A 20082-nucleotide genomic window follows, 5' to 3' on the forward strand; every position below is an offset into this window, starting at 1 on the left:
TATTATTCAATTAACACTCGTTAAACGCGTTTATGCGGATTTAATTAATCTCATCTACAGGCAGGTTCTTAATTCACGGATCAATGATTGTGTCCAGGTTTTCTTCCTAACTTTTTGAAAGAGTTAAAGAGTGTTTTTAACTCCGCCCCCACGAAAAAACAATCCACGTTTTAGGGTGAGTTTTTAAGGATTGAGCCGCGGTGACTACTGCCACCTACAATGAACACATACACTTGATAAAGAAAAAATAAATGAACAGTGAGTAGTGTTAGCAATAATGTTTCACATTTAATGGCTCCAAGCAACTAGGTATTCTGCCGTGTTGAGGAAAAACGCCGCATGAACATCCGAAAAATATTCACCGATTTCTCTGATAATTAATATTTTATTAAAGAAAATTTGGCAGCGTCCAGAGTCTCTCACGGCGTTCTTCCTTGAGGTCCAGTCACACGATCCAATTGAGCCATCAAATTGGGCCTCTCATTGGTCGCACCAATGAGATGCGACCAATTTGATGGCTCAATTTGATCGTGTAACTGGACCTTTGGCACGGTAATATTATCTATAAGGTATAAACACGGGAAAAAATATAATATATATCTACTACATTCCTGGTTGACTTTTGCGCCAGCCAGAAAAAAGGCTGCCTTAGTTGGAGGTTTTGTTAGTTCAACCACGCTTAAAGTTGGCTCAATCTTACCCCTGCTGATTGATGTAAATACAGTTCTGGTCGGCGCCAAAATCAGCAAAGAATGTAGTTGAACTTGCAATCATAATACTGTTTTTTCTCACGTGTTAAGTTTTAACACTAAATTTTGAAGTGTCAGGGGATGAAAAAAACACGAATTTTTGGAGTAATAGGGTCCAGATTTTCCAGTTTTAGGTCCTACAAATTCAAAGATTGCTATCTGAATATTAATTTTGATAGTGTTGAGGTCAAAAGTTCAATTGGCACACGGAATTGATTCAGTATTTAGTTCAGAGCTTGCACTCATATAATTTGTGCTAAACTATTAAAAATGATTCCAGGAAAAAATGACGCACTGGCTGTTTAACTATGAATAACTAGGAGGTAGCGAGAGAAATTAAAGTGTGTGGTCGATTCTAAAATTTGCCATCTGAAATTCTTGGGAACGGCTGGGGGAGAGGAGGAGGGGGAGAAGGGGGGGAGGAAACGTTAGTCGGGAAAAATTTCGATTTCATCGAGTCATACCAGCTTACGTGACGAAAATAAACAAAAGAATTTCAAGTGTACAATTTTTTTTTTTTTTTTTCAAAAAAATTCAACGAATCAGCGCAATGGGAGGTAAGGGAGAAGTCGAGATTTTCATTCCACGAATCAAACTATTATCTAAATGAATTCGATTATGTCAGCAATTTTTAATTTCACTCTCATCGCATAACTGATAAACGAAAGCACTATGTGAATGCTGCAATGAATTAACAAGTTGTTTGTAACAAAATATAGCTTACTACTAGTAAAATTGATCTCTGATGACTCTTATCGATTAAATATTTTTAAACACGCTAGTTAACTTGAATGTTCGTTAACAAAATAAAGAGCTTATATACCACTCTTAATTAAAGAGAGAGAGAGAGAGAGTAGAGCTTTATTTTAAGAACTGTCAAATTATAATTCCTTTTGTAACAAGTCAATAGGTGCGGAAGTAGCTGATAGCAGAGAGGTGTTATATTGGGGGTCGTTCATAAAATATGAAACACTTTGGAAGTTAGGGAGGGGGGGGGGGGGTAAAAATTATTTTTTGTGAGCCCTTCGTTTTTCGTACGAAGCGATTGCATCTTAAAGACCAGTATAATGTACTTTTAGTACAAACACGTTTTGCTTCATCTGTCATACTGAGCAATAAATTTCCTCTAAAATTTGTGACCCACTTCTTTTTTTTCCCAATATAATACAGGAAACAAATTATTAAATAAAACACGGGACCTACCGAGCACATTCTTCATAAGTTATGAATATTAAGAGTGGGAAATAATTTATACAGATTGAAATGACCAGGGCTCTAGGATCACTTGACCCAGAATTCGCACACATGCAAAAAACAAAGGGGGGGGAGACAGAAGAGGGGAGCGACGAAGAAAATGCTTCGCAGTGCGGTTTTCTTTTTTTGTTTCACGCTTATTTCATGTAGATTAGCAGTATTCGCACTTTTTGAAAACACGGTAGATTGTTTCAGAACAGGATGTCTCTGCAGTTTTTTGGAACTTTACTCTACACTTTCATTCTGTCCCTTTTTTCAATTTCATGCAACTTTTTCAACCTTAAACTAGAATGTAAACATTGGTCTTCTTGAACGCATCACTTCTTTAAAGACAAGTCAAGATCCATCCAAATACAATACATTTAAAAGAACATTTGTAATTACGACCTTTTATATCCATAGACATCTAATTAATCATCAAATAATCTAAAACTAATTTTAGTTTCAATTTCATGCAGGCTATTTGAGCATTTCGGGAGGGGGGGGGGAAATACTGATGAGAGAGTTTTCGTAAAGTTATGTATTTAACCATGTGATGTTTTGCAGCATCCGAGCGTACTCAAACGTCGTTCTCCCAATGTATTGGCCCTCTCAGCACGGTGGTATTACCGCAACTATATGGGATTGGAACAGTTTGTACCATTCATGTGGCTCTGGTTGCATACCCCTTACTCTGCGGAGACAGCAAGAGCCTAATACTGCCGTGCTGAGGAAAAACGCCGTATGAACATTCGAGAGTTGCCAAAGTTCCTCCGATAAAATGTTTATTTTCGAAGAAAGTTATAAATATTTATCCTTTAAATTTTCAGAATCTTTAGGTGAAACAACGAACAAAATTATCTGAACAATTGGGAGGAAAATATTCATAAGTTTGCCAGAAAATTCGCGTTTTATCAAAGAAAATTCGGCAACGCCTGAAGGTTCATACGGCGTTTTTCCTTTGCACGCACAGTGGATCTAGTCAATCAGAGAGGCTGGATGTGCAATTTTTGACTATGACAGCAAATTTTGATGTTTATCTCGTCGCATTTTACATTTTAAGGGGTACTTCAAGTAGAAACTTTCACGAGAAAACCGATGGAACCACTTTCAGAACATCAAAGTTTTGTATAAACTTAGTTGAAGCTTCTTTAAAGTCTCCATATTTTGTCCGGCCTCTCCTATTGACTCAATCCACTGTGGTACGGCAGAATATCGACGGTGAAAGTACCAAACCACGTATCTCGTTTGCGGTGTTTAAAAATCTACGCTCACATTTTATTTTTTTGAAGTAGACCAAATCAATATCATTCCTTGAAATTTTCACGGAATTTTCTCCGCACAAAGAGGAAAAATCACAGAAATTTTCGAGACTGGATGTTAAGTAGTTTTTTATTTAAAAAATAAAGTATGACAGGAAGTCTGCCACGTCGCAAACCAAGATACGTGGTTTGGTAGTTTCACCGTCGATATGTTCCGGTTGCCTATACGGAGCTTCAAAGGAGCCGTAACTTCCCCCGCCCCTTGCCTTGGAATTTAATCTCATGAATCTTGATGTTAATTGGGTTGGGGTTTTGTGGTGTTGCAGAGGCATATGTCGCGGAGCGGCGGCGCGGAGGATGCTGTTGTTGATGGTGTTGGGGGCGTTCCTGGTGTTCACGCAGTACCATCTCTCGGTGCGATGGGTGGCGCAGCCGCAGCAGGCCACGACGCTGGACCCGGACTCGGGGAGTCTCGACAACTTCCTCAGGGCTTCCGTCGCCAGGATCCAGTTCGATGATAATCTCATCTCTATCATAGGTTAGTATCCTTCACTCAAAATCAGCGATTGATCGATTATCGATGTTTCTCCATTCGAAGCCATGGTAAAGAATCGATCACTGGAAAAAAAACACATTGGATCTAGAGTCCGGACTCTTGAAAACAGCTATAGCTGAACCTGATGTACATGAGGAATCAGGTATCAAAACCCGATTCTGTGGCTATAGCGCAACTAATCCATCGAAAATCCATGGTGCACTGGAAAAAAAAAAAAAAAAAAAAAAAAACACATTGAATCTAGAGTCCAGACTCTTGAAAATATTGACAAGAAAAAGGACTCTTGATTCAATCAGATTTTTGCTTAAATCAAAAGAAAATCCGCTCAAATTAAGAGGCTTGGTTCTTGATTTAAGCAAAAATCCGATTGAATCAAGAGTATTTTTTCTTGTCGATGTTTTCAAGAGTCTGGACTCTAGATCCAATGTGTTTTTTTCCAGTGATTATGAAGCACTGGAAATTGACTCACTCCACCGTGAGTCGTGGCCTGTACCGCTCAATATTAATAAACTCGCACAGAATTCATCCAGTTAAAAAATCAACGCTTTTTTTATCGGAGTTGTGAAAGAAAACCCCCTCACACAATTTTCAAGTACTATATTTCCCCTCGTAAACCGCACCCCACGAGCCGCGCTTTGCGAGTCGATTGTTGAATCTTTATCGAATGACCCCGATGGATGCTATCTCTAGCAATGCTTTCTATCGATCGAAGTCATTCGATATCGATTCAACAATCCGGGTGCTGGATAACAAGGTTACGAATCAAATCTGGATTTGCGAAATAATTGATGCTGCAACATTGTCTGGCGTGGAGACGCGGCTCTCGTATTGTCGTCTGCTCCTCTGACGTAAGGGTGTATGCAGATTCTCACATGAGCCTTAGAAGCATAGATTCATACGGAGCACAGGGGTCACGTATAAATCGAGATACGCCCTTACGTCAGAGGAGCGGCGTTGTGCAATGACCTCGTGGCGCGCTTTCTCGCCCCCGGAGGCGTATTCCCAAGGGGTTGATGCGATGTCGACATGCCATCCCGCGCCGAGCGGTCTGTTCCCCCCGCCGCACAGTGGATCGAGTTAATGGGAGAGGTCGGACGAAATGGACATGTTAATTTGCGGATTTGCGATTTGACCATTGATTCTCATGTAAAAGTTCGCGAGAAACTCGATGGTGCCACTGGTTTTCTCTGAAATCATCTCCCAAGCTCAAAAAAAGCTCTCAAAGTGAGGCCAAAATGGAGGAGATATCCCACCCTACCCTGAGACTTCACCTCTACATCAAGACAAACTCTCCATGCAAAGATAGGGAGCAAATACATTAGCATGGTTGCCACTTTATTTGGGGACTCCAAGACTGAAAACACGACAACCTTGCTAATGTATTCGCTCCCTATCTTTGCATGGAGAGTTTGTTTTGATGTAGAGGTGGACTCTCAGTGTAGGGTAGGATATCCCCTCCACTTTGGCTTCACTTTGAGAGCTTTTTTTGAGCTTGGAAGATGATTTCAGAGAAATCAGTGGCACCATCGTGTTTCTCGCCAACTTTTACATAAGAATCAATGGTCAAATCGCAAATCCCTCACACATGCAACATCTCCATTGAGAAACTTTAAACGCTTATGACTCCGATAAATCAAAACTTTGAGATTTTAAAAATGGCTCCATTGGTTTCCTTGTGAAATTTTCTTGCAAAAGCACCTCTCATATTTTAAAATGTGACGAATTAAACATCCAACTTTGCAGTTTTAGTCAAAAATTTTATGTCCGACCTCAACGATTGACTCGGTCCACTGTGCGCCGTAGTCACAGACGATACTGCCTTGCTGAGGTAAAACGCCGTATGTGCCTTCAAGCATTGCCAAATCTCCTATAAGAAGTCATGCATTTTGGGGGAAATGTGTTTAAACTTTTTCCTCCGATTTGTCAGAGAATTTCGTTCGTAATTGGATCCAAAGTATCTGACAATTTCAAAGAAAAATATTCATTAAGTTCTTCAAAAATAAATATTTTCCGAGAGTTAATTTGGCAACATTTGAATGCTCCTACGGCGTTTTTCCTTGGCACGGCAGGATATTGGTGCCACGTCGCAGAACCAAACGCAGTATGAAACTTCAGGCGTTGCCAAATCTCTCCAGATAAAGTACGAATTTTCGAGAAAATTTGTGAATTTTTTTACTCAAAATTTTCGAATACTTTTGAACGCTATTTAATCTAAATTATCTGAAAATTTTAAGGGAAAATACGCATAACTTTCCTCTAAAATGCATATCATTTTTAATCTTTTTTTAAAAATTTGATCGACAAAATTTTTCACAAATATTGCATTCAACACATGTTTACAAAGTTTCGCGCGGAGAAGGAAAATCACAGCAGGTTTTGAGAATTGCTGTTAAGTGAAGTCGTGAACACCGTTCCTCAGAATTTTCAGGAACTTAAGGTGACAGTGCGAACAAAACTATCTGAAAAATTGAAAGAAAGATATTAATAAGTTTACCAAGAGATTCGTGTTTTATCAAAGGAAATTTGGCAACCCCTGAAGGCTCATACGGCACTTTTCTTTGGCACGGCAGTATGGAACTCCGGAATTCTGAAAATGAATCACGAGGAACCTGAGAAAAATGCCACCACTATTAAGGAAATCAACCCGGTTGTCAGTGACCTTTCAAAATTTAGGCCAGGACGGCGTCGTCGGTGGCTTTATGATGCGCGAGGTTGTAATCTGAAAGTACCTTTTCCGGTAAAATCAATATAAAAATCCAATTAGAAATGTCTTCTTTACCCACGCCCTAATCCATTTGATTATTGGTTAACGTCCCTTTTTACTGAGGTTCTCTTCAGTCCGATCCATACGAAATTAGCCGTGAATTATAATGCCTTTTGCTCACCCCAAAGGGTAATATGAGATTGTTTCCTGCTGACAAAACTCCTACTTAGAGAGATTGATTGGATAAAGGCACAGCCTTTAGCACTCGGTTGTAATTTATCTTTTTAAAAACGTCAAAATTGACAACAATTTTGGTTTAAAGAGACCCGTTCTTTACTTCGAGGATTCACATATTACCTGTTGAAATTGTTGATTTTTTGCATTTGAATTTTTGAAGCATGGGTTATAATTTTTCTTGTGACTCATCTTTTTACAGACGTCAAAATTGACAACATTTTTGGTGTAAAGCGACCCGTTATTTACTTCGAGGATCCAAACATATTGCTTGTTAAAATTGTTGATTTTTTGCATTTGAATTTTTAAAGCACGGGTTATATTTTCATTTTTTTTTTTTTTAATATCCCCTTTTTAGAAATGGAATTTGAGATCAGATAGAAAGTTCCTGTGGGTCTACTAACTTGAGATCCCCATTACATACTCGTAAAAACAAGAAACTCTACAGTTGCTCTTTTTCATGGTTTGTACATATCAAATGAAATGTGTCTGCTGTTCAAGTCGAACCATGCGCTAGGAGAACGAACAGGCCCAATAGACTTGATCGATAAGGATACGACAAAAGAAAAGAAAAAACACGATTCTGTGTGTATTTCTTGATTTTTGTTCTTTTTGCAGCAGAAACCGTGTAACGTCGCTCATCGAGGTACCTCCTACTCTGTTTCCATAATCAATTTGTGCCAAGTCCTAGTTACAAGTTTAGTCACGAACTTCGACAAAGTGATACGATCCTGTATAGCCCCGACAAAGTTAAAAGTTTGATGGAAACTTTAGAATTCAGAATTATCAGTTTTAGTTGCGCGAGACACGCGAAATAAAGTTAGAGGCGAGAGAAGGTGGATATTTTACTTCGAGGTAGCGCAAAACACAATTTTTGCATTCAAATGGGATTTTCAAAACAAATCACACGCTACAGAGTATTCTTTTTTATTTCAAGATTTTTGCCGAAAAATACTGGTCTTCCTTGATATTAAGGAACGGAGAGAAACAAAGTAGAACAGAGTGTTCACGGTTTTCTACATTTTCAAAAAATTACTTTAAAATTTGTGTCGAATTGATGAATTAGAGCGAACGATGATTTTCGATTTGAATATCAAATCGGCTCCAAGTATGCAGAGATTATAGAAGGAGGTTCCTGGATCAGACGAAAAATACTTTCTTCCTACTTTTTTTCTTGACTTCATGTGGGTTCAAAGTGAAACAATTCATCAAAGCAAAACTTTCTCGGTTAAAAATGATGATATTTTGTTCTCTTTTGAAGATAAGTCAAGTTGATCGACTCGCAGATGGAGTCGAATGAGACTCCAACTTAAAGGTAATTAACGTCATTTGGAGTTATTTTAGAGAGCAAACTAGAGTCAAATATAGTAAAATGAATTTAAGTTTAGTCAAAATTGACTCGAAAATGAAGTTGAAATTGACTCGATCTCATATTCAAAATAGGAACAGAAAATTACATTTTTTTAAAAAATAATTTGATCAATTATTCCATTTTTTCTTACTTGCAAAACAGAATTACTTTTAGCGAATATAATTTAGGTGATTCAATGAATCAAATACGTATTATGAAATGGACTCGATCTCATATTGCAAATTGGAACGGAAAATTACTGTTCTTGAAAAACACTTAATGTGGACCAACTAATTGCACATATTTTTTACTTGCAAACAGAAGTACTTTAGCGAATTTAATTAGGTGATTACTTGAATCACTAGTAGTCATAATGATCAAGTACTCGCTGATCCCTTCTTCGCAGTTACTTTCTTGTAACTCATGGACTATCGAAAAAAGAAAAAAACTTTTTAGACTATTCTCCGGTTTGATTAGCCCAGTGAATGGCTTCTCGAACATAATGCTGTGTAGATCGATCGGTTGACAGTCCGCGCGGAACTTTTTTCAGTGATTTAATTTGCATAATGTTTAACTTGTGGATTGTCAATGTAATGACCATAGTGAGTGTCCGAAGCGAGCCATCATTTTGAACGCTGCTTCAATTCCTTTTACCTTATATTTCAGAGTGCTGTGTAGTTGTCACATTTCACGGATTCTCGCCATGGGTCAAACCGCGACTGAAGGGTCGATCATGAATGAATTATATTTGGACAGCATTTTGCAATTTGGAACAATAAATTTTGGCTCTTCTGGAAAAACACTTATGTGCATAGGGAAACTAATGGCACATACCTACGTTGTTTTAAAACCGGGCTAGAATTTATAGTTCCAAATTGCAAAATGTAGTCCATTTTTCTCAATTGGTGGAATCTCCATTTAGAGAGCGAAAAATTCAGGAAACACAATCAGTGTGTTTTCATAATGATTGTCTAACGTAGTTAAGAGAAGAGAGTTCGGAGATGCCTGATACCCCTCGTTTCGGGCCGAAACACTTGTGGTTTGAAATTTTGGGAAGTCGAAGGTAGAGGTTAAAATGAAATCAGTGCTACCGAGAAATTTCCTGGTTTTTCTTTAAAAATTAGAAGGGATCATTCTGTATTGTGTAATTTTTAAAGAAAGTAACAGTTAAAGGGAGCGAGAGGGGGATGGGGTAAAAATCGGAGGAGGGTCCATGTGGCAAAACCGATTGATGACCCAGTGAGTGTAATATTACCTTTAAACATTATTGATGCTACTAATTTAATCACAAAATTATTTACGAAAATTTTATCACTAAGGTGCAAAATGCACTGGAAAAAAACACATTGGATCTAGAGTCCAGACTCTTGAAAACATTGACAAGAAAAATACTCTTGATTCAATCGGATTTTTGCTTGAATCAAAACGAAATCCGCTTAAATTAAGAGGCTTGGTTCTTGATTTAAGCTAGATTCTGATTGAATCAAGAGTACTTTTCTTGTCGATATTTTTAAGAGTCTGGACTCTAGATCCAATGTGCTTTTTTTCCAGTATGTCGGTTAAAACTTATAGAATTTGAAATGGCACAATTTACAGGACAGCGAATCCGCGAACACGCAATCAACTTTATACTCAACACTGTTCTCGGTTACATATACTTTTTCTGGGTTAAAATCGTAACTTCCCGCTTAAATTGTTCTTACATACTTTATTTTTCAAAAATATAAATACTTTTCGCGCCGACTTTTAATCGGGACTTATTTTCCAAGAGTTTCGTACGCTGGAAAAAAACACATTGGATCTAGAGTCCAGACTCTTGAAAACATTGACGAGAAAAAGGACTCTTGATTCGATCAGATTTAAGCTTAAATCAAAAGGAAATCCGCTCAAATTAAGGGGCTTGGTTCTTGATTTAAGCTTAAATCTGATTGAATCAAGAGTATTTTTTTCTTTTCGATGTTTTTAAGAGTCTGGATTCTAGACTAGATCCAATGTGTTTTTTTTTTTCCAGTGTAGTCTGTTGGCAGCGATATGTGTCGAGAGGTTTTTTCCACACCCTGTAACCTACATTCGGTCTCCACTTTGTGGAAACGCACGCTGAAATTTCCAATTGTTTAATCACATTTATGAAAGTATGACATTTACTGCAAAGCCATCATTATGGACATGCCACTCGTGGTGCATACCCCTCCATTTGAAGGCTCCGCTGACGTTGCATAAATACCGCTTTATTGTCGCGGTGTCACTCTCAACCATGCTCAAATGCGGTCGCGGTCGCGTCGATAGTCCACAAGGATAATTCATAAAGAGCTAGATTTAGTGCTGCGTGTGCGGTGCACACTCTCTGCCCTGTCACTGATGCTCGACTTTTTATTTTCCGTATTTCTGAATTTTCATTCCCAAAAAAATTCATTGAGGTTTTTTACACCATACCCTTTTAAATACCCTCAAATTATCGATCCAATATATGGGAAACTGAATCATCCTAAAAACAAGCAGTGAACTCCAACACAATGTGTTGATAAGGCGCGTCATTAACTCGCACATATCAACCCCTTTAGTTTTCATTTACAGAGATTTCAAAAAAGGCAAGCAGCACAACAAGAGAATTCACGATCCAACACTGCAAGGTCAGCGACGCACCTTCACGAGACCGTGTATTGTGAATCTAGAAAGCTATTCGAACAAATTTAAGTTTTTTGATCTGCCTCAAGCAAAATCTTTTCAGATTCTTGAAGAAAAGTGCTACGGAAAAATTTAAGCGAAGAAAGGAAAAATTCTGTCGAACTCCTAGAAGATAAAGTCGATTTAAAGGTATTTTGGGGCTAAAATACCCAAATCACCGGTATTATAAATCCCGTTATATTATTGAAAAGAAATTGACTCGATATAAATGCAATTGTCTTAAATATGTCTTGATTTTGTTATTTTAAACGTCTTTTCATGCAAAGAAGCTCAACCATGTCCATGCTTTATTCATTCATGAATTGAAAGTAAGCAATCCACATCCCGAAAATCTACCGATTTGCCGTAAAAAATCGCAGAAACTTGATATACCAGGTCGATGTACCCACTCTTTGAATTTACCAATCAATTTAGTGAGTGCACGTATGTGAAAGTCAAAATGCTATAGTCATTTTGGGTGCATTCATTTTTCATGAAACAATTGTAAGTAATTTCAATCCCGAAAAACCATAAATTTTCCGTATAAAATTAAAAAAATCAAAATATGTCGACTCCCTGCCGTGAAAATTAAATTCTACGTGTGAAAATACTTATGTATCGATATGCTGAACAGAATGCCCGCCTCTCCTCGTAATTTACAAACCGTTCCTATACTCATCTCAAAATTTTTCTCAGAGCTTTGTGTTATTATCAGCTTCCATTTAAACCCCGGTTTGATGGCCGAATCGGCTGCCCAAAAAGCAAGCCATTTTTGAAGGGCTCTATGAGAAATTCGTGATATTATCAGCTCTCAGGAAATCACCCCATGGGTAAAATTGCTGGTATAAATTTTCGAGTGCTTAAAATAATCGTATTCAAGAAACTAAGGCATTAAACTATGGAGTCAATTTCGTTTTAATAATATAACGGGATTTACTTGTCTTCAGGTCAAAACTCATACAAGAAAGCCCCTTGCAAGAGGCTAATTTTTTGTAATGTCACTCAATTTTTTCTCCTTTTTATAATTGAATTGCTTGTCACATTCTGAGGTCAATCATATTAAATTGTAATTTATACATTTCTTTTTTTCCCCCTTCATTTTATTTTTTGTTTGGAGAAGTTTTGTTGATTTCTTCGGATTTCGAATACTGTAACTTCTCTTCTATTTGGCCGATTTTTATGAATGAGACCTCTTTTAACTCGTGTTTTAACGGAGAGGAAGGAAAAAATTGCTAAAAACTCGCGAAACAATTTTTTTTGAAAATTGGACGAATCCTAGCGTGACGGTGAAATGGTTAATGAAGCGTAAGTAATTGTGCGAGGGGCTGAGGATCCGCCTCGCTTGGCGACCGTCATTAGCTATTGTTCGTCGAGACGCCGACGCAGTGATCAGGAGCGTGGGGAAGAGAGGGGTAAGTGGATTCCTGTATGAGCCACGTTTAGCTAATGGTCTAATGAGTCTCGAGGCTCATCACAGATTGCACTTACACAGATTGCACTATCATGAGTGGCGGTAGCCACCACCGGGCAAGTAACCTATCCTCCAACAATTGGCAACACAGCACAGCCCGGTCGAGGCAATGACACCATAGTTACACGAACTTGGCTTATTTGGGTTTTTCAGAGCACGGGTACCAACTTTTGAAAAGTATAACCGAGGTTACAGATCTGTCAAAGCAACGTTTTGAACAAAACGGAGGAGTTAGATTCTCATTCCGAGAGTGCCGACCTGCTCAGCCATCCTCGAATCAATTCGCTTGATTCTGCTTATATATGCATATTTTAAATCAGCGCGCCGCATTCTTAGGCTTTTTTTAAAAAAACCAAGTAACGTAGACTCTTGGTATTCACTGCACATAAACTAGCGACCCCCAGAATGAGAAACAACTTTAAATCATAATTATTGATGGATAAATAAACTTTTTACACGCTTTGGAAAATCTCAAAAGTTCGCGGTAGTCACTTTTCGGTAAGGAACTAAGGGACTCGGTTATTGTATCGAGCAGGGTTCGAAACGATCGCAAAGGCGGTATACTACGTATACGCGCCAATAAATTTGTAGAAATCTGTGGCCGGAAAAACCCTTGTACCCTCAATCACATGTTTACCGAATTTTTATATCAAAGGAAAACAGCACGGTAACCCCATTTCGCCCAATATAATTTGCAATGAGAAAACAGAGAAGAATCGGAAAATTAAAAAACTCAAACTCACAAAATAAAATTAAAAAGCCGACGCGTTTCGGGACACCTCGGTCCCTTCTTCAAGGCTAAATTCCGACTGTAAATGAGTAGTAAATGAGTCGGAATTTAGCCTTGAAGAAGGGACCGAGGTGTCCCGAAACGCGTCGGCTTTTTAATTTTATTTTGTGAGTTTGAGTTTTTTAATTTTCCGATTCTTCTCTGTTTTCTCATTTAATTACCTCACAGTTTGTTACCTCGGTTTTTTTCCGTTAGTTTCGTTTGTTTTCGACTCTTTCGGTTCGTATAATTTGCAATATTCTTAAAATCGTGAATTTCGTGCAGGGCTTTGTTAATCGAAACCTATTTTTGATACGTACCGAGAGAAACTCTCATGAGCATATCGAGAATGTATTCACACCAAGTATTATGCATAAAATATTACATTGAGAGTTTTTTACACTGAGAAAAGTTAAAAAACAGTGGCGAGGCGTGAATGATCGATTATCGATATTTCCACATTCGAAGCCATGTTACAGAATCGATTATTAAGGCGTTCGTTGCGAACACCCTGTTTATCGATACTTTTCCACAGGTTTAAATGGCAGCTTAATCGATACATCGCAAAGCACGCCACGCCACTGTTAAAAAACGATTCCCAATAACGTCTCTCCTATCTTCGGCTGTGTCAATTACGCAGTTTTTGAAGCACCGCTACGAATAAGACAAACGGAACCAACACAACATGTAAGTAAAGCAAGGGAAACGACGCACGCTGACAACGGCGCAGAGATACGACTATTCGTGCTTGATGGATGTCCGTGTTGCGTCTGCAAAATTGAAGGCGCGATGGCGCGAGGCGTGAACTCGCAATGCTATGCTCTCTGCTGCTAGCAAGGTCTCGCTCTGATTCGGGAGGAAAGTTAAAAAACGAGGCCCGAATACGTCTACCCTGTCTTCGGAAGTTGACATTCGATTTTTTTTTTTTTTTTTTCAATTTAATGTCCAATTCTTTTTAGAATGTATTTGTAGACCTTTATCTGTAGCTCCCATGTGCCGGCACAATTGCTCCTACCAGAGGAGATGGCCGGGTATACTTGACCCAGCTTGAGGTTATTAGGGATAGTTGTCAAAGAAAATTCCCCGGCATACGATCCCCCCCCCCCCCCCAAGTTGATGTCTTATTCTTATTCCACAATTTATTTGTAAAGCCACATATGGACTGCACATTGGAAAAAAAAACACATTGCGTCTAGAGTCCAGGCTCTTAAAAACATCGACAAGAAAAAATATTCTTGATTCAATCAGATTTAAGCTTAAATCAAGAACCAAGCCTCTTAATTTGAGCGGATTTCCTTTTGATTTGAGCAAAAATCTGATTGAATCAAGAGTATTTTTTCTTGTCAATGTTTTCAAGAGTCTGGACTCTAGATCCAATGTGTTTTTTTTCCAGTGCATTTTTCAATCAGGGACTAAAATTTCTGGCTCTTTTGTAAAAACACTTATGTGCATAGAGAAACCAATTGTACATATGTTGTTTCTAAACTGAGCCAGGAATTGTAGATCTAAATTGCAAAATGTGGTCCATATCTAAAACTCGGAAGGAGCGGCCCCGTGCAACCTGCGAGCCACGTGTTTTTATCAGGTCTTGCGGGTCAGTTTGACCTAGTTCAGGTACCTAAGAGTTATAAAAAAAATCTTGCAAAACTCTAGTAAATCTTCAAGGAGTAAAAATCGAAGATTACACCGCAAAACGAACCCGGGAATGCTCTTTCTGCATCCTTCGCCTTTGATTAAAGTGCATTCGCGAGATCAAAGCAAACGCCCCAGTAGAATACAACAATTTCTGAATAAAGAACTTCAAATTTGCAAATCTTCTCGCTGGAATAGATCACGTTGGACTCGAGCTCTCTCGGTAGTTTAGTTTTTCTTCTTCCAAGTCATCCTGTGATCATCGTCGGGTGACGCGAGTTGTACATCCCACACAAGACATACCGGATTACATCGATTGTTAACCCAGGAGAAGAAGCAAACCAACTCACTCGTGCATGTGTGTGCTTCACTCGAATTGCAATGAGCGTTTCCGCGCTGAGTAAAACGCCGTATAATCAAACGATTGTTGCCAAATTTTCCTCAGTAAAACGTTTATTTTAATGAAACACTGGAAAAAAACACATTGGATCTAGAGTCCACTGTCCAGACTCTTAAAAACATTGACAAGAAAAAGTACTCTTGATTCAATCAAAATTTAGCTTAAATCAAGAACCAAGCCTCTTAATTTAAGCGGATTTCGCTGTGATTCAAGCAAAAATCCGATTGAGTATTTTTTCTTGTCAATGTTTTCAAGAGTCTGGACTCTAGATCCAATATGTTTTTTTTCTCCAGTGAAAGTTATGAAAATTTTTCTTGGAAATTTGCTGATGCTTTTAGATCAAAGTGCGAATAAACTTATTTGAAAAATTGGGGGGAAAATATTCACACGTTTCCCTGGATATTCTTATTTTATTGAAGGAGACTTGACAACGTTTCCATGTTCATACGGCGTTCCTCAACACGACAGCGCAGTTCGACTCAAAGAAAGCGCTCCGCTGATGTAAAGGCGTAACTCTTTTTCCAAGTGGGTTTTGGAAAGTATGGAATTACACGTAAAATGTGGGTCATTCCATAGTGGAGTTATGGCTTTATGTCTCAGAGCGAAAAAAAAATTTGGAGCGCCAACCGAGGCGCATTGCAGTGAGCCAGGGCTTAATTTGCTGATGTCAGGGGGCTTATTTGCACACATGCAGTTTTGAAAATAACGGCAATTTGCAGAAAGTGCAAGTTCATGATGTAAGCAAGATAGAGGAAGTCACCTACTGTCCACCGTCCTCCTCACGGAGGGCGTTGACCCAGAATTGAAGTTTCGTTCTATTACACTGCCGTGCTAAGGAAGAACACCGTGTGAACGTTCGAGAGTTGCCAAATTTCCTTCGATAAAATGTTCATGTTTAAGGAAGAAAGTTATGAACATTTTTCCTTGAAATTTTCAGGAACTTTAGGTGAAATTGCAAGAAAAATTATCTGAAAAATTGGAGGGAAAATATTCATAAGTTTACCGGGAAATTCGTATTTTATCAAAGGAATTTTGGCAACGCTTGAAGGTTCACGGTCCGACAAAATGTTTATCTTTGAGTAAAGTTTTGAATATTTTTCCTTGAAATTTTCAGAAGTTTTAGATCAACTTACAAACAAAATCATCTGAGAAATTGGTAGACAAATATTTAATCCTGAAAATTAGTGATTTGCCAGGGAAAATTTGGCGACGCCTGAAGGCTCATACGGCGTTTTTCCATAGCACGGCAGAGTAAGATGGTTGATTCGATCGTTCTATTGTGCTCTACCTAGTCAATACTCAATACACACGATCTTTTTCGCATATGAATTGAAATCAATCTCCCTTTTCTTGCAGGAGAAAAAATGGTGAAGGAAATGGCGCTACAACTGGGTCGGCAGATCGTCCTGAGCAATGAAATAAGAGGCTGCATGGAGACGGATCCGAACTTGCCGATGCTTTACATCATCACGCCTACGTACCGACGTCCGGAACAAATCGCAGAGCTCACCCGACTGGCGCAGACTTTGATGCACGTCAAGAACATCCACTGGCTGGTGATCGAGGATGCAACGCAAAAAACCTGGCAGGTTACGCAACTGCTCGAGAGGACCGGCATCAAGTTCGAACATCTCATCGGTAAGCACATCAGCGGGCCGATTGTTGAAATTGGTAAACAAAACTATAGACTAAAAAGACGAAAAGGATATGAAGGGATGCTATCCCAAGTAGCATTTTTTCAATGTAAAAGTTGCAACAAGTCGAAACAATGTCGGTATTAGTTGCAACAAAGTTTCAACTTAGGTCAACTTTTGGTCGATAAGTGCCGATTTTCGGCGATCTGATCGGAGGACAAAGTTGCAACCTGCTGAGATTGCAAAATTGCTGAACCAAAGTTGTTTAAAATCTAAAGATAGGCAACCAGCAATACTTTGAAGTTGAAACATGTTTCAACTTAATTGCAACTAGTTCCAACAATGATAGCTCCTTCGGTGGAGACAGTAGGCAATCTGCACATCAATCTATTTGTTGCAAGAATCAAACGATTTGGTTGCAAGTTGTTGCAACCTCTGCTACTTGGGATTGGTGGAAGCCGGTGGTTGCAATGGACAAAGGAGGTAGGTAATAGACTTACTAACGGCAATCCACGAGAGACCTTATAGTTTGTCCTTAATTTTCTTCTTTAGTCTATAAGAACCACCCACTTCTACCAATAGGATCGCTCCATCCTCCTCATGTCTTCTTTGTCTATCGCTTTGTCGATCATTTTCAACTATCAGTCTGCAGCCCTTATAATTCGTAGTTTCCCTAACGAAAGAACGTAACTCCATTTCAGTGTTGACAAATTGCCCCTCGCAAATTGCGTATTATCCAGAAGAATCTTAGGCATTTCCAACGGAAAATGTTCACTGATTTTTCCGCGGATTTCATGCAAAAATCAGAAACATTGTAGGATAAAAATTGCACGGTTACATTTTTGTAAAATAAATTATTTATTTGAGTCAATTTGGCGAACTCGGAATGGAGGTACGTTCCTTCGACCGGGAGACGACGAAATCTGGTAGTCTTGATCGTGAGTCAATTGCTGAAACAAAAAATATCAGTGAAGTGCCCCAACATTTTTTGGGAGGAAAAAAAAGAAGGAGGAACAGAGGGAATATTGAGATATGCAGAGAGAATGGAAGAGGAAATTTATTGCTTACTATGCAGGGGGGCTGAAATAAAGAAGAAAGGTTTTAATAGTAGAAATGATTGTACTTCGATCAACTTATTGTTGAGAGCAGCTTCTAATTGGACGTATGTCTGTCAAACGGAAGTAAGCGCCAAATTGAGTTCCTTTTGAGGAATTTAGAATGTCGGATAGCGCGTTCTGTCAAACGGAACTAAGCGCCATGGAAAAGCATTACGAGTATAGGACGGAATGAGCCCGACGCCCGATTCCGCCGCCAATCCAAGCCCCCCTCTACCTTCCTCCTCCGATGGCGCTTAGTTCCGTTTGACAGAACTACGTCAAATTGCTCCCAAGACGACTCGATTTTCTCAAATTTTCCGAGGGAGGCCCTCCAAACCCCCATTTAAGTTAGGAAAGTACCTCAAATTTTTCTTTGAGCTAGATGAGTCCCGCAGACCCTCTTAGGGCAGACCCCCTCACCCTTTAGTGGTGTGTCTTCTTTTTCCTCCATGGACCCTTCCTTGATGAGGTGTCCCTCTGCCCCCCCCCCCTCAACGAGAAGTTCCCAGTTCCGCTCATGCCCCCTCCACTACCTGTCTCCAACTGACAAAAGTTTTCTTCGCTTGAGAGGGAAAAAATAATAATGGAGATTAGATTTGAGGAAAGGAACAAAATGCAGTTAAAATTTCGGTCAAATTGAGCAGAAATAAATATGCCTCTTTCATAACTTGCGGATCTGGTACTGAAGATTCCGCTGGTTGGCCACGGCACAACCGCGGCTCGAACAATTTCATCCTTTCATCGGTTGAATCGGTTGTCCTGCCACAGTATCCTATCCCTCAGTAACATCCAGCGCATCAGCTTGGAGGTTGGAGGTACCTAATTATTAAATATTTTTCATTACGAACGGCTACGGACATGGCATTACTAATTTGACCTGCATTTGATTTCAGCGCCAATGCCGGAGGACTTGAAGAAGAAGAAGGGTCTGAAACCGCGCGGCGTTTCCAACCGGGAGAAGGGCATCAACTGGGTTCGCAACCACACCACCGACGGAGTCCTCTATTTCGCCGACGACGACAACACCTACGATATCCAGATCTTCCACGAGATGCGCTTCACCAAGAAAGTCTCCATGTGGCCGGTCGGTCTCTGCACCGGCTACGGGGTCAGCTCTCCGATCGTCAAGAACGGCGTGTTCCAGGGGTTCTATGACGGTTGGGTCGCCGGTAGGAAGTTCCCCGTCGACATGGCCGGCTTCGCCGTCAACATCAAGTTCCTACTTCAGGTGAGGTCAAGAGGTTGAAGAGGAGACAATCTTGCCAGTGGCGTGGCGTGAATTGCGATGTATCGATTGTCATGCCATTTAAACCTATGGTAAAGAATCGATGATTAAGGTGTTCGCTGCGAACACCCTGTTTATAGATCCTTTTCCATAGGTTTAAATGGCATGACAATCGATATATCGCAATTCACGCCACGCCACTGTATCTTGCCCTGGTAAAACGGTCCTATGGGAGCTCATTGGATTCCAATGGAGACCAATCAAGTTCCTATGGGCGCCCTATGGGATTCACAAAATCCCAATAGGGACCAATAGATGGTTAATGGCATCCGATCGGAATATAAGGATCCATGAAATTTCAATAGGGACCCAATGGAATCCATGAAATTCCAATATGTCCCAATGGGAACCATCGCGAATGCCAGTGGGGACCCGTTGGCCCGCACGAGTTCCAATGGGAATTTTCTCGTAATATTACCAATAGTTTTTTGATTTGAGTATACATACAGTTACTAGCACTGAGAGTAAGATTACACGAACCAAATAGTGCAGCAGCTATGCAAGACTGCACTCCGAGTTCGTCAGAATGAACTTTTCATATCGGTGCAAAAATTCCAGCCCCAAACTCAGAGATCTTTCTATACGCAATAACTCAGAAATTATTACAAAATCCTGTCGGTAATGGATATAATTTTTTTTTTTTTTTTTTTTGCAGAGGCCAGCAGCAAAAATGCCCTACAAACCGGGATTCGAGGAGGACGGGTTTCTTCAAAGTTTAGCACCTTTCGAACCGAAGGAAATAGAACTCAGAGCCGATAACTGTACCAAGGTAAGTAATCATTCATCATAATGCGCCATTCACGATACAGAAGCGGATTTAGCAAGTTGGCAGTGATACTGTTGTCTCTCCATTTAAACCTATGGTGAAAAATCGATTATTGTTGGAGCACCTGAGCCCCTCCAATAATCGATTCTATACCACAGGTTTTAATTTACAGTAATGGCCGATCGCTAAATCCGCCGATGCCACGAAAAAGGAGCTTTAGGGGACGGAGGAGAGCCGTCTAAGAAGTCGCGAAATCGGAATTTCAATTGTTAACA

At 39.5% G+C, this 20082-nt stretch overlaps 1 protein-coding gene across 2 annotated transcripts in view; it reads left to right on the top strand.

Moving 5' to 3' along the window:
* The window catches only part of LOC109039159 (galactosylgalactosylxylosylprotein 3-beta-glucuronosyltransferase P), a 58851-nt gene that overhangs the window by 33722 nt on the left and 5047 nt on the right, over positions 1 to 20082 (top strand). For both annotated transcript variants that reach the window (XM_019054536.2, XM_019054537.2), the window contains 4 exons: positions 3571 to 3782; positions 16382 to 16663; positions 18650 to 18984; positions 19697 to 19810. In XM_019054536.2, the coding sequence (XP_018910081.2) occupies positions 3571 to 3782; positions 16382 to 16663; positions 18650 to 18984; positions 19697 to 19810 (943 nt within the window). The remainder of the gene's footprint in view (positions 1 to 3570; positions 3783 to 16381; positions 16664 to 18649; positions 18985 to 19696; positions 19811 to 20082) is intronic.

This window comes from Bemisia tabaci, chromosome 6, assembly GCF_918797505.1.
Source record: "Bemisia tabaci chromosome 6, PGI_BMITA_v3".
In the NCBI taxonomy this organism is placed as follows: Eukaryota; Metazoa; Arthropoda; class Insecta; order Hemiptera; family Aleyrodidae; genus Bemisia; species Bemisia tabaci.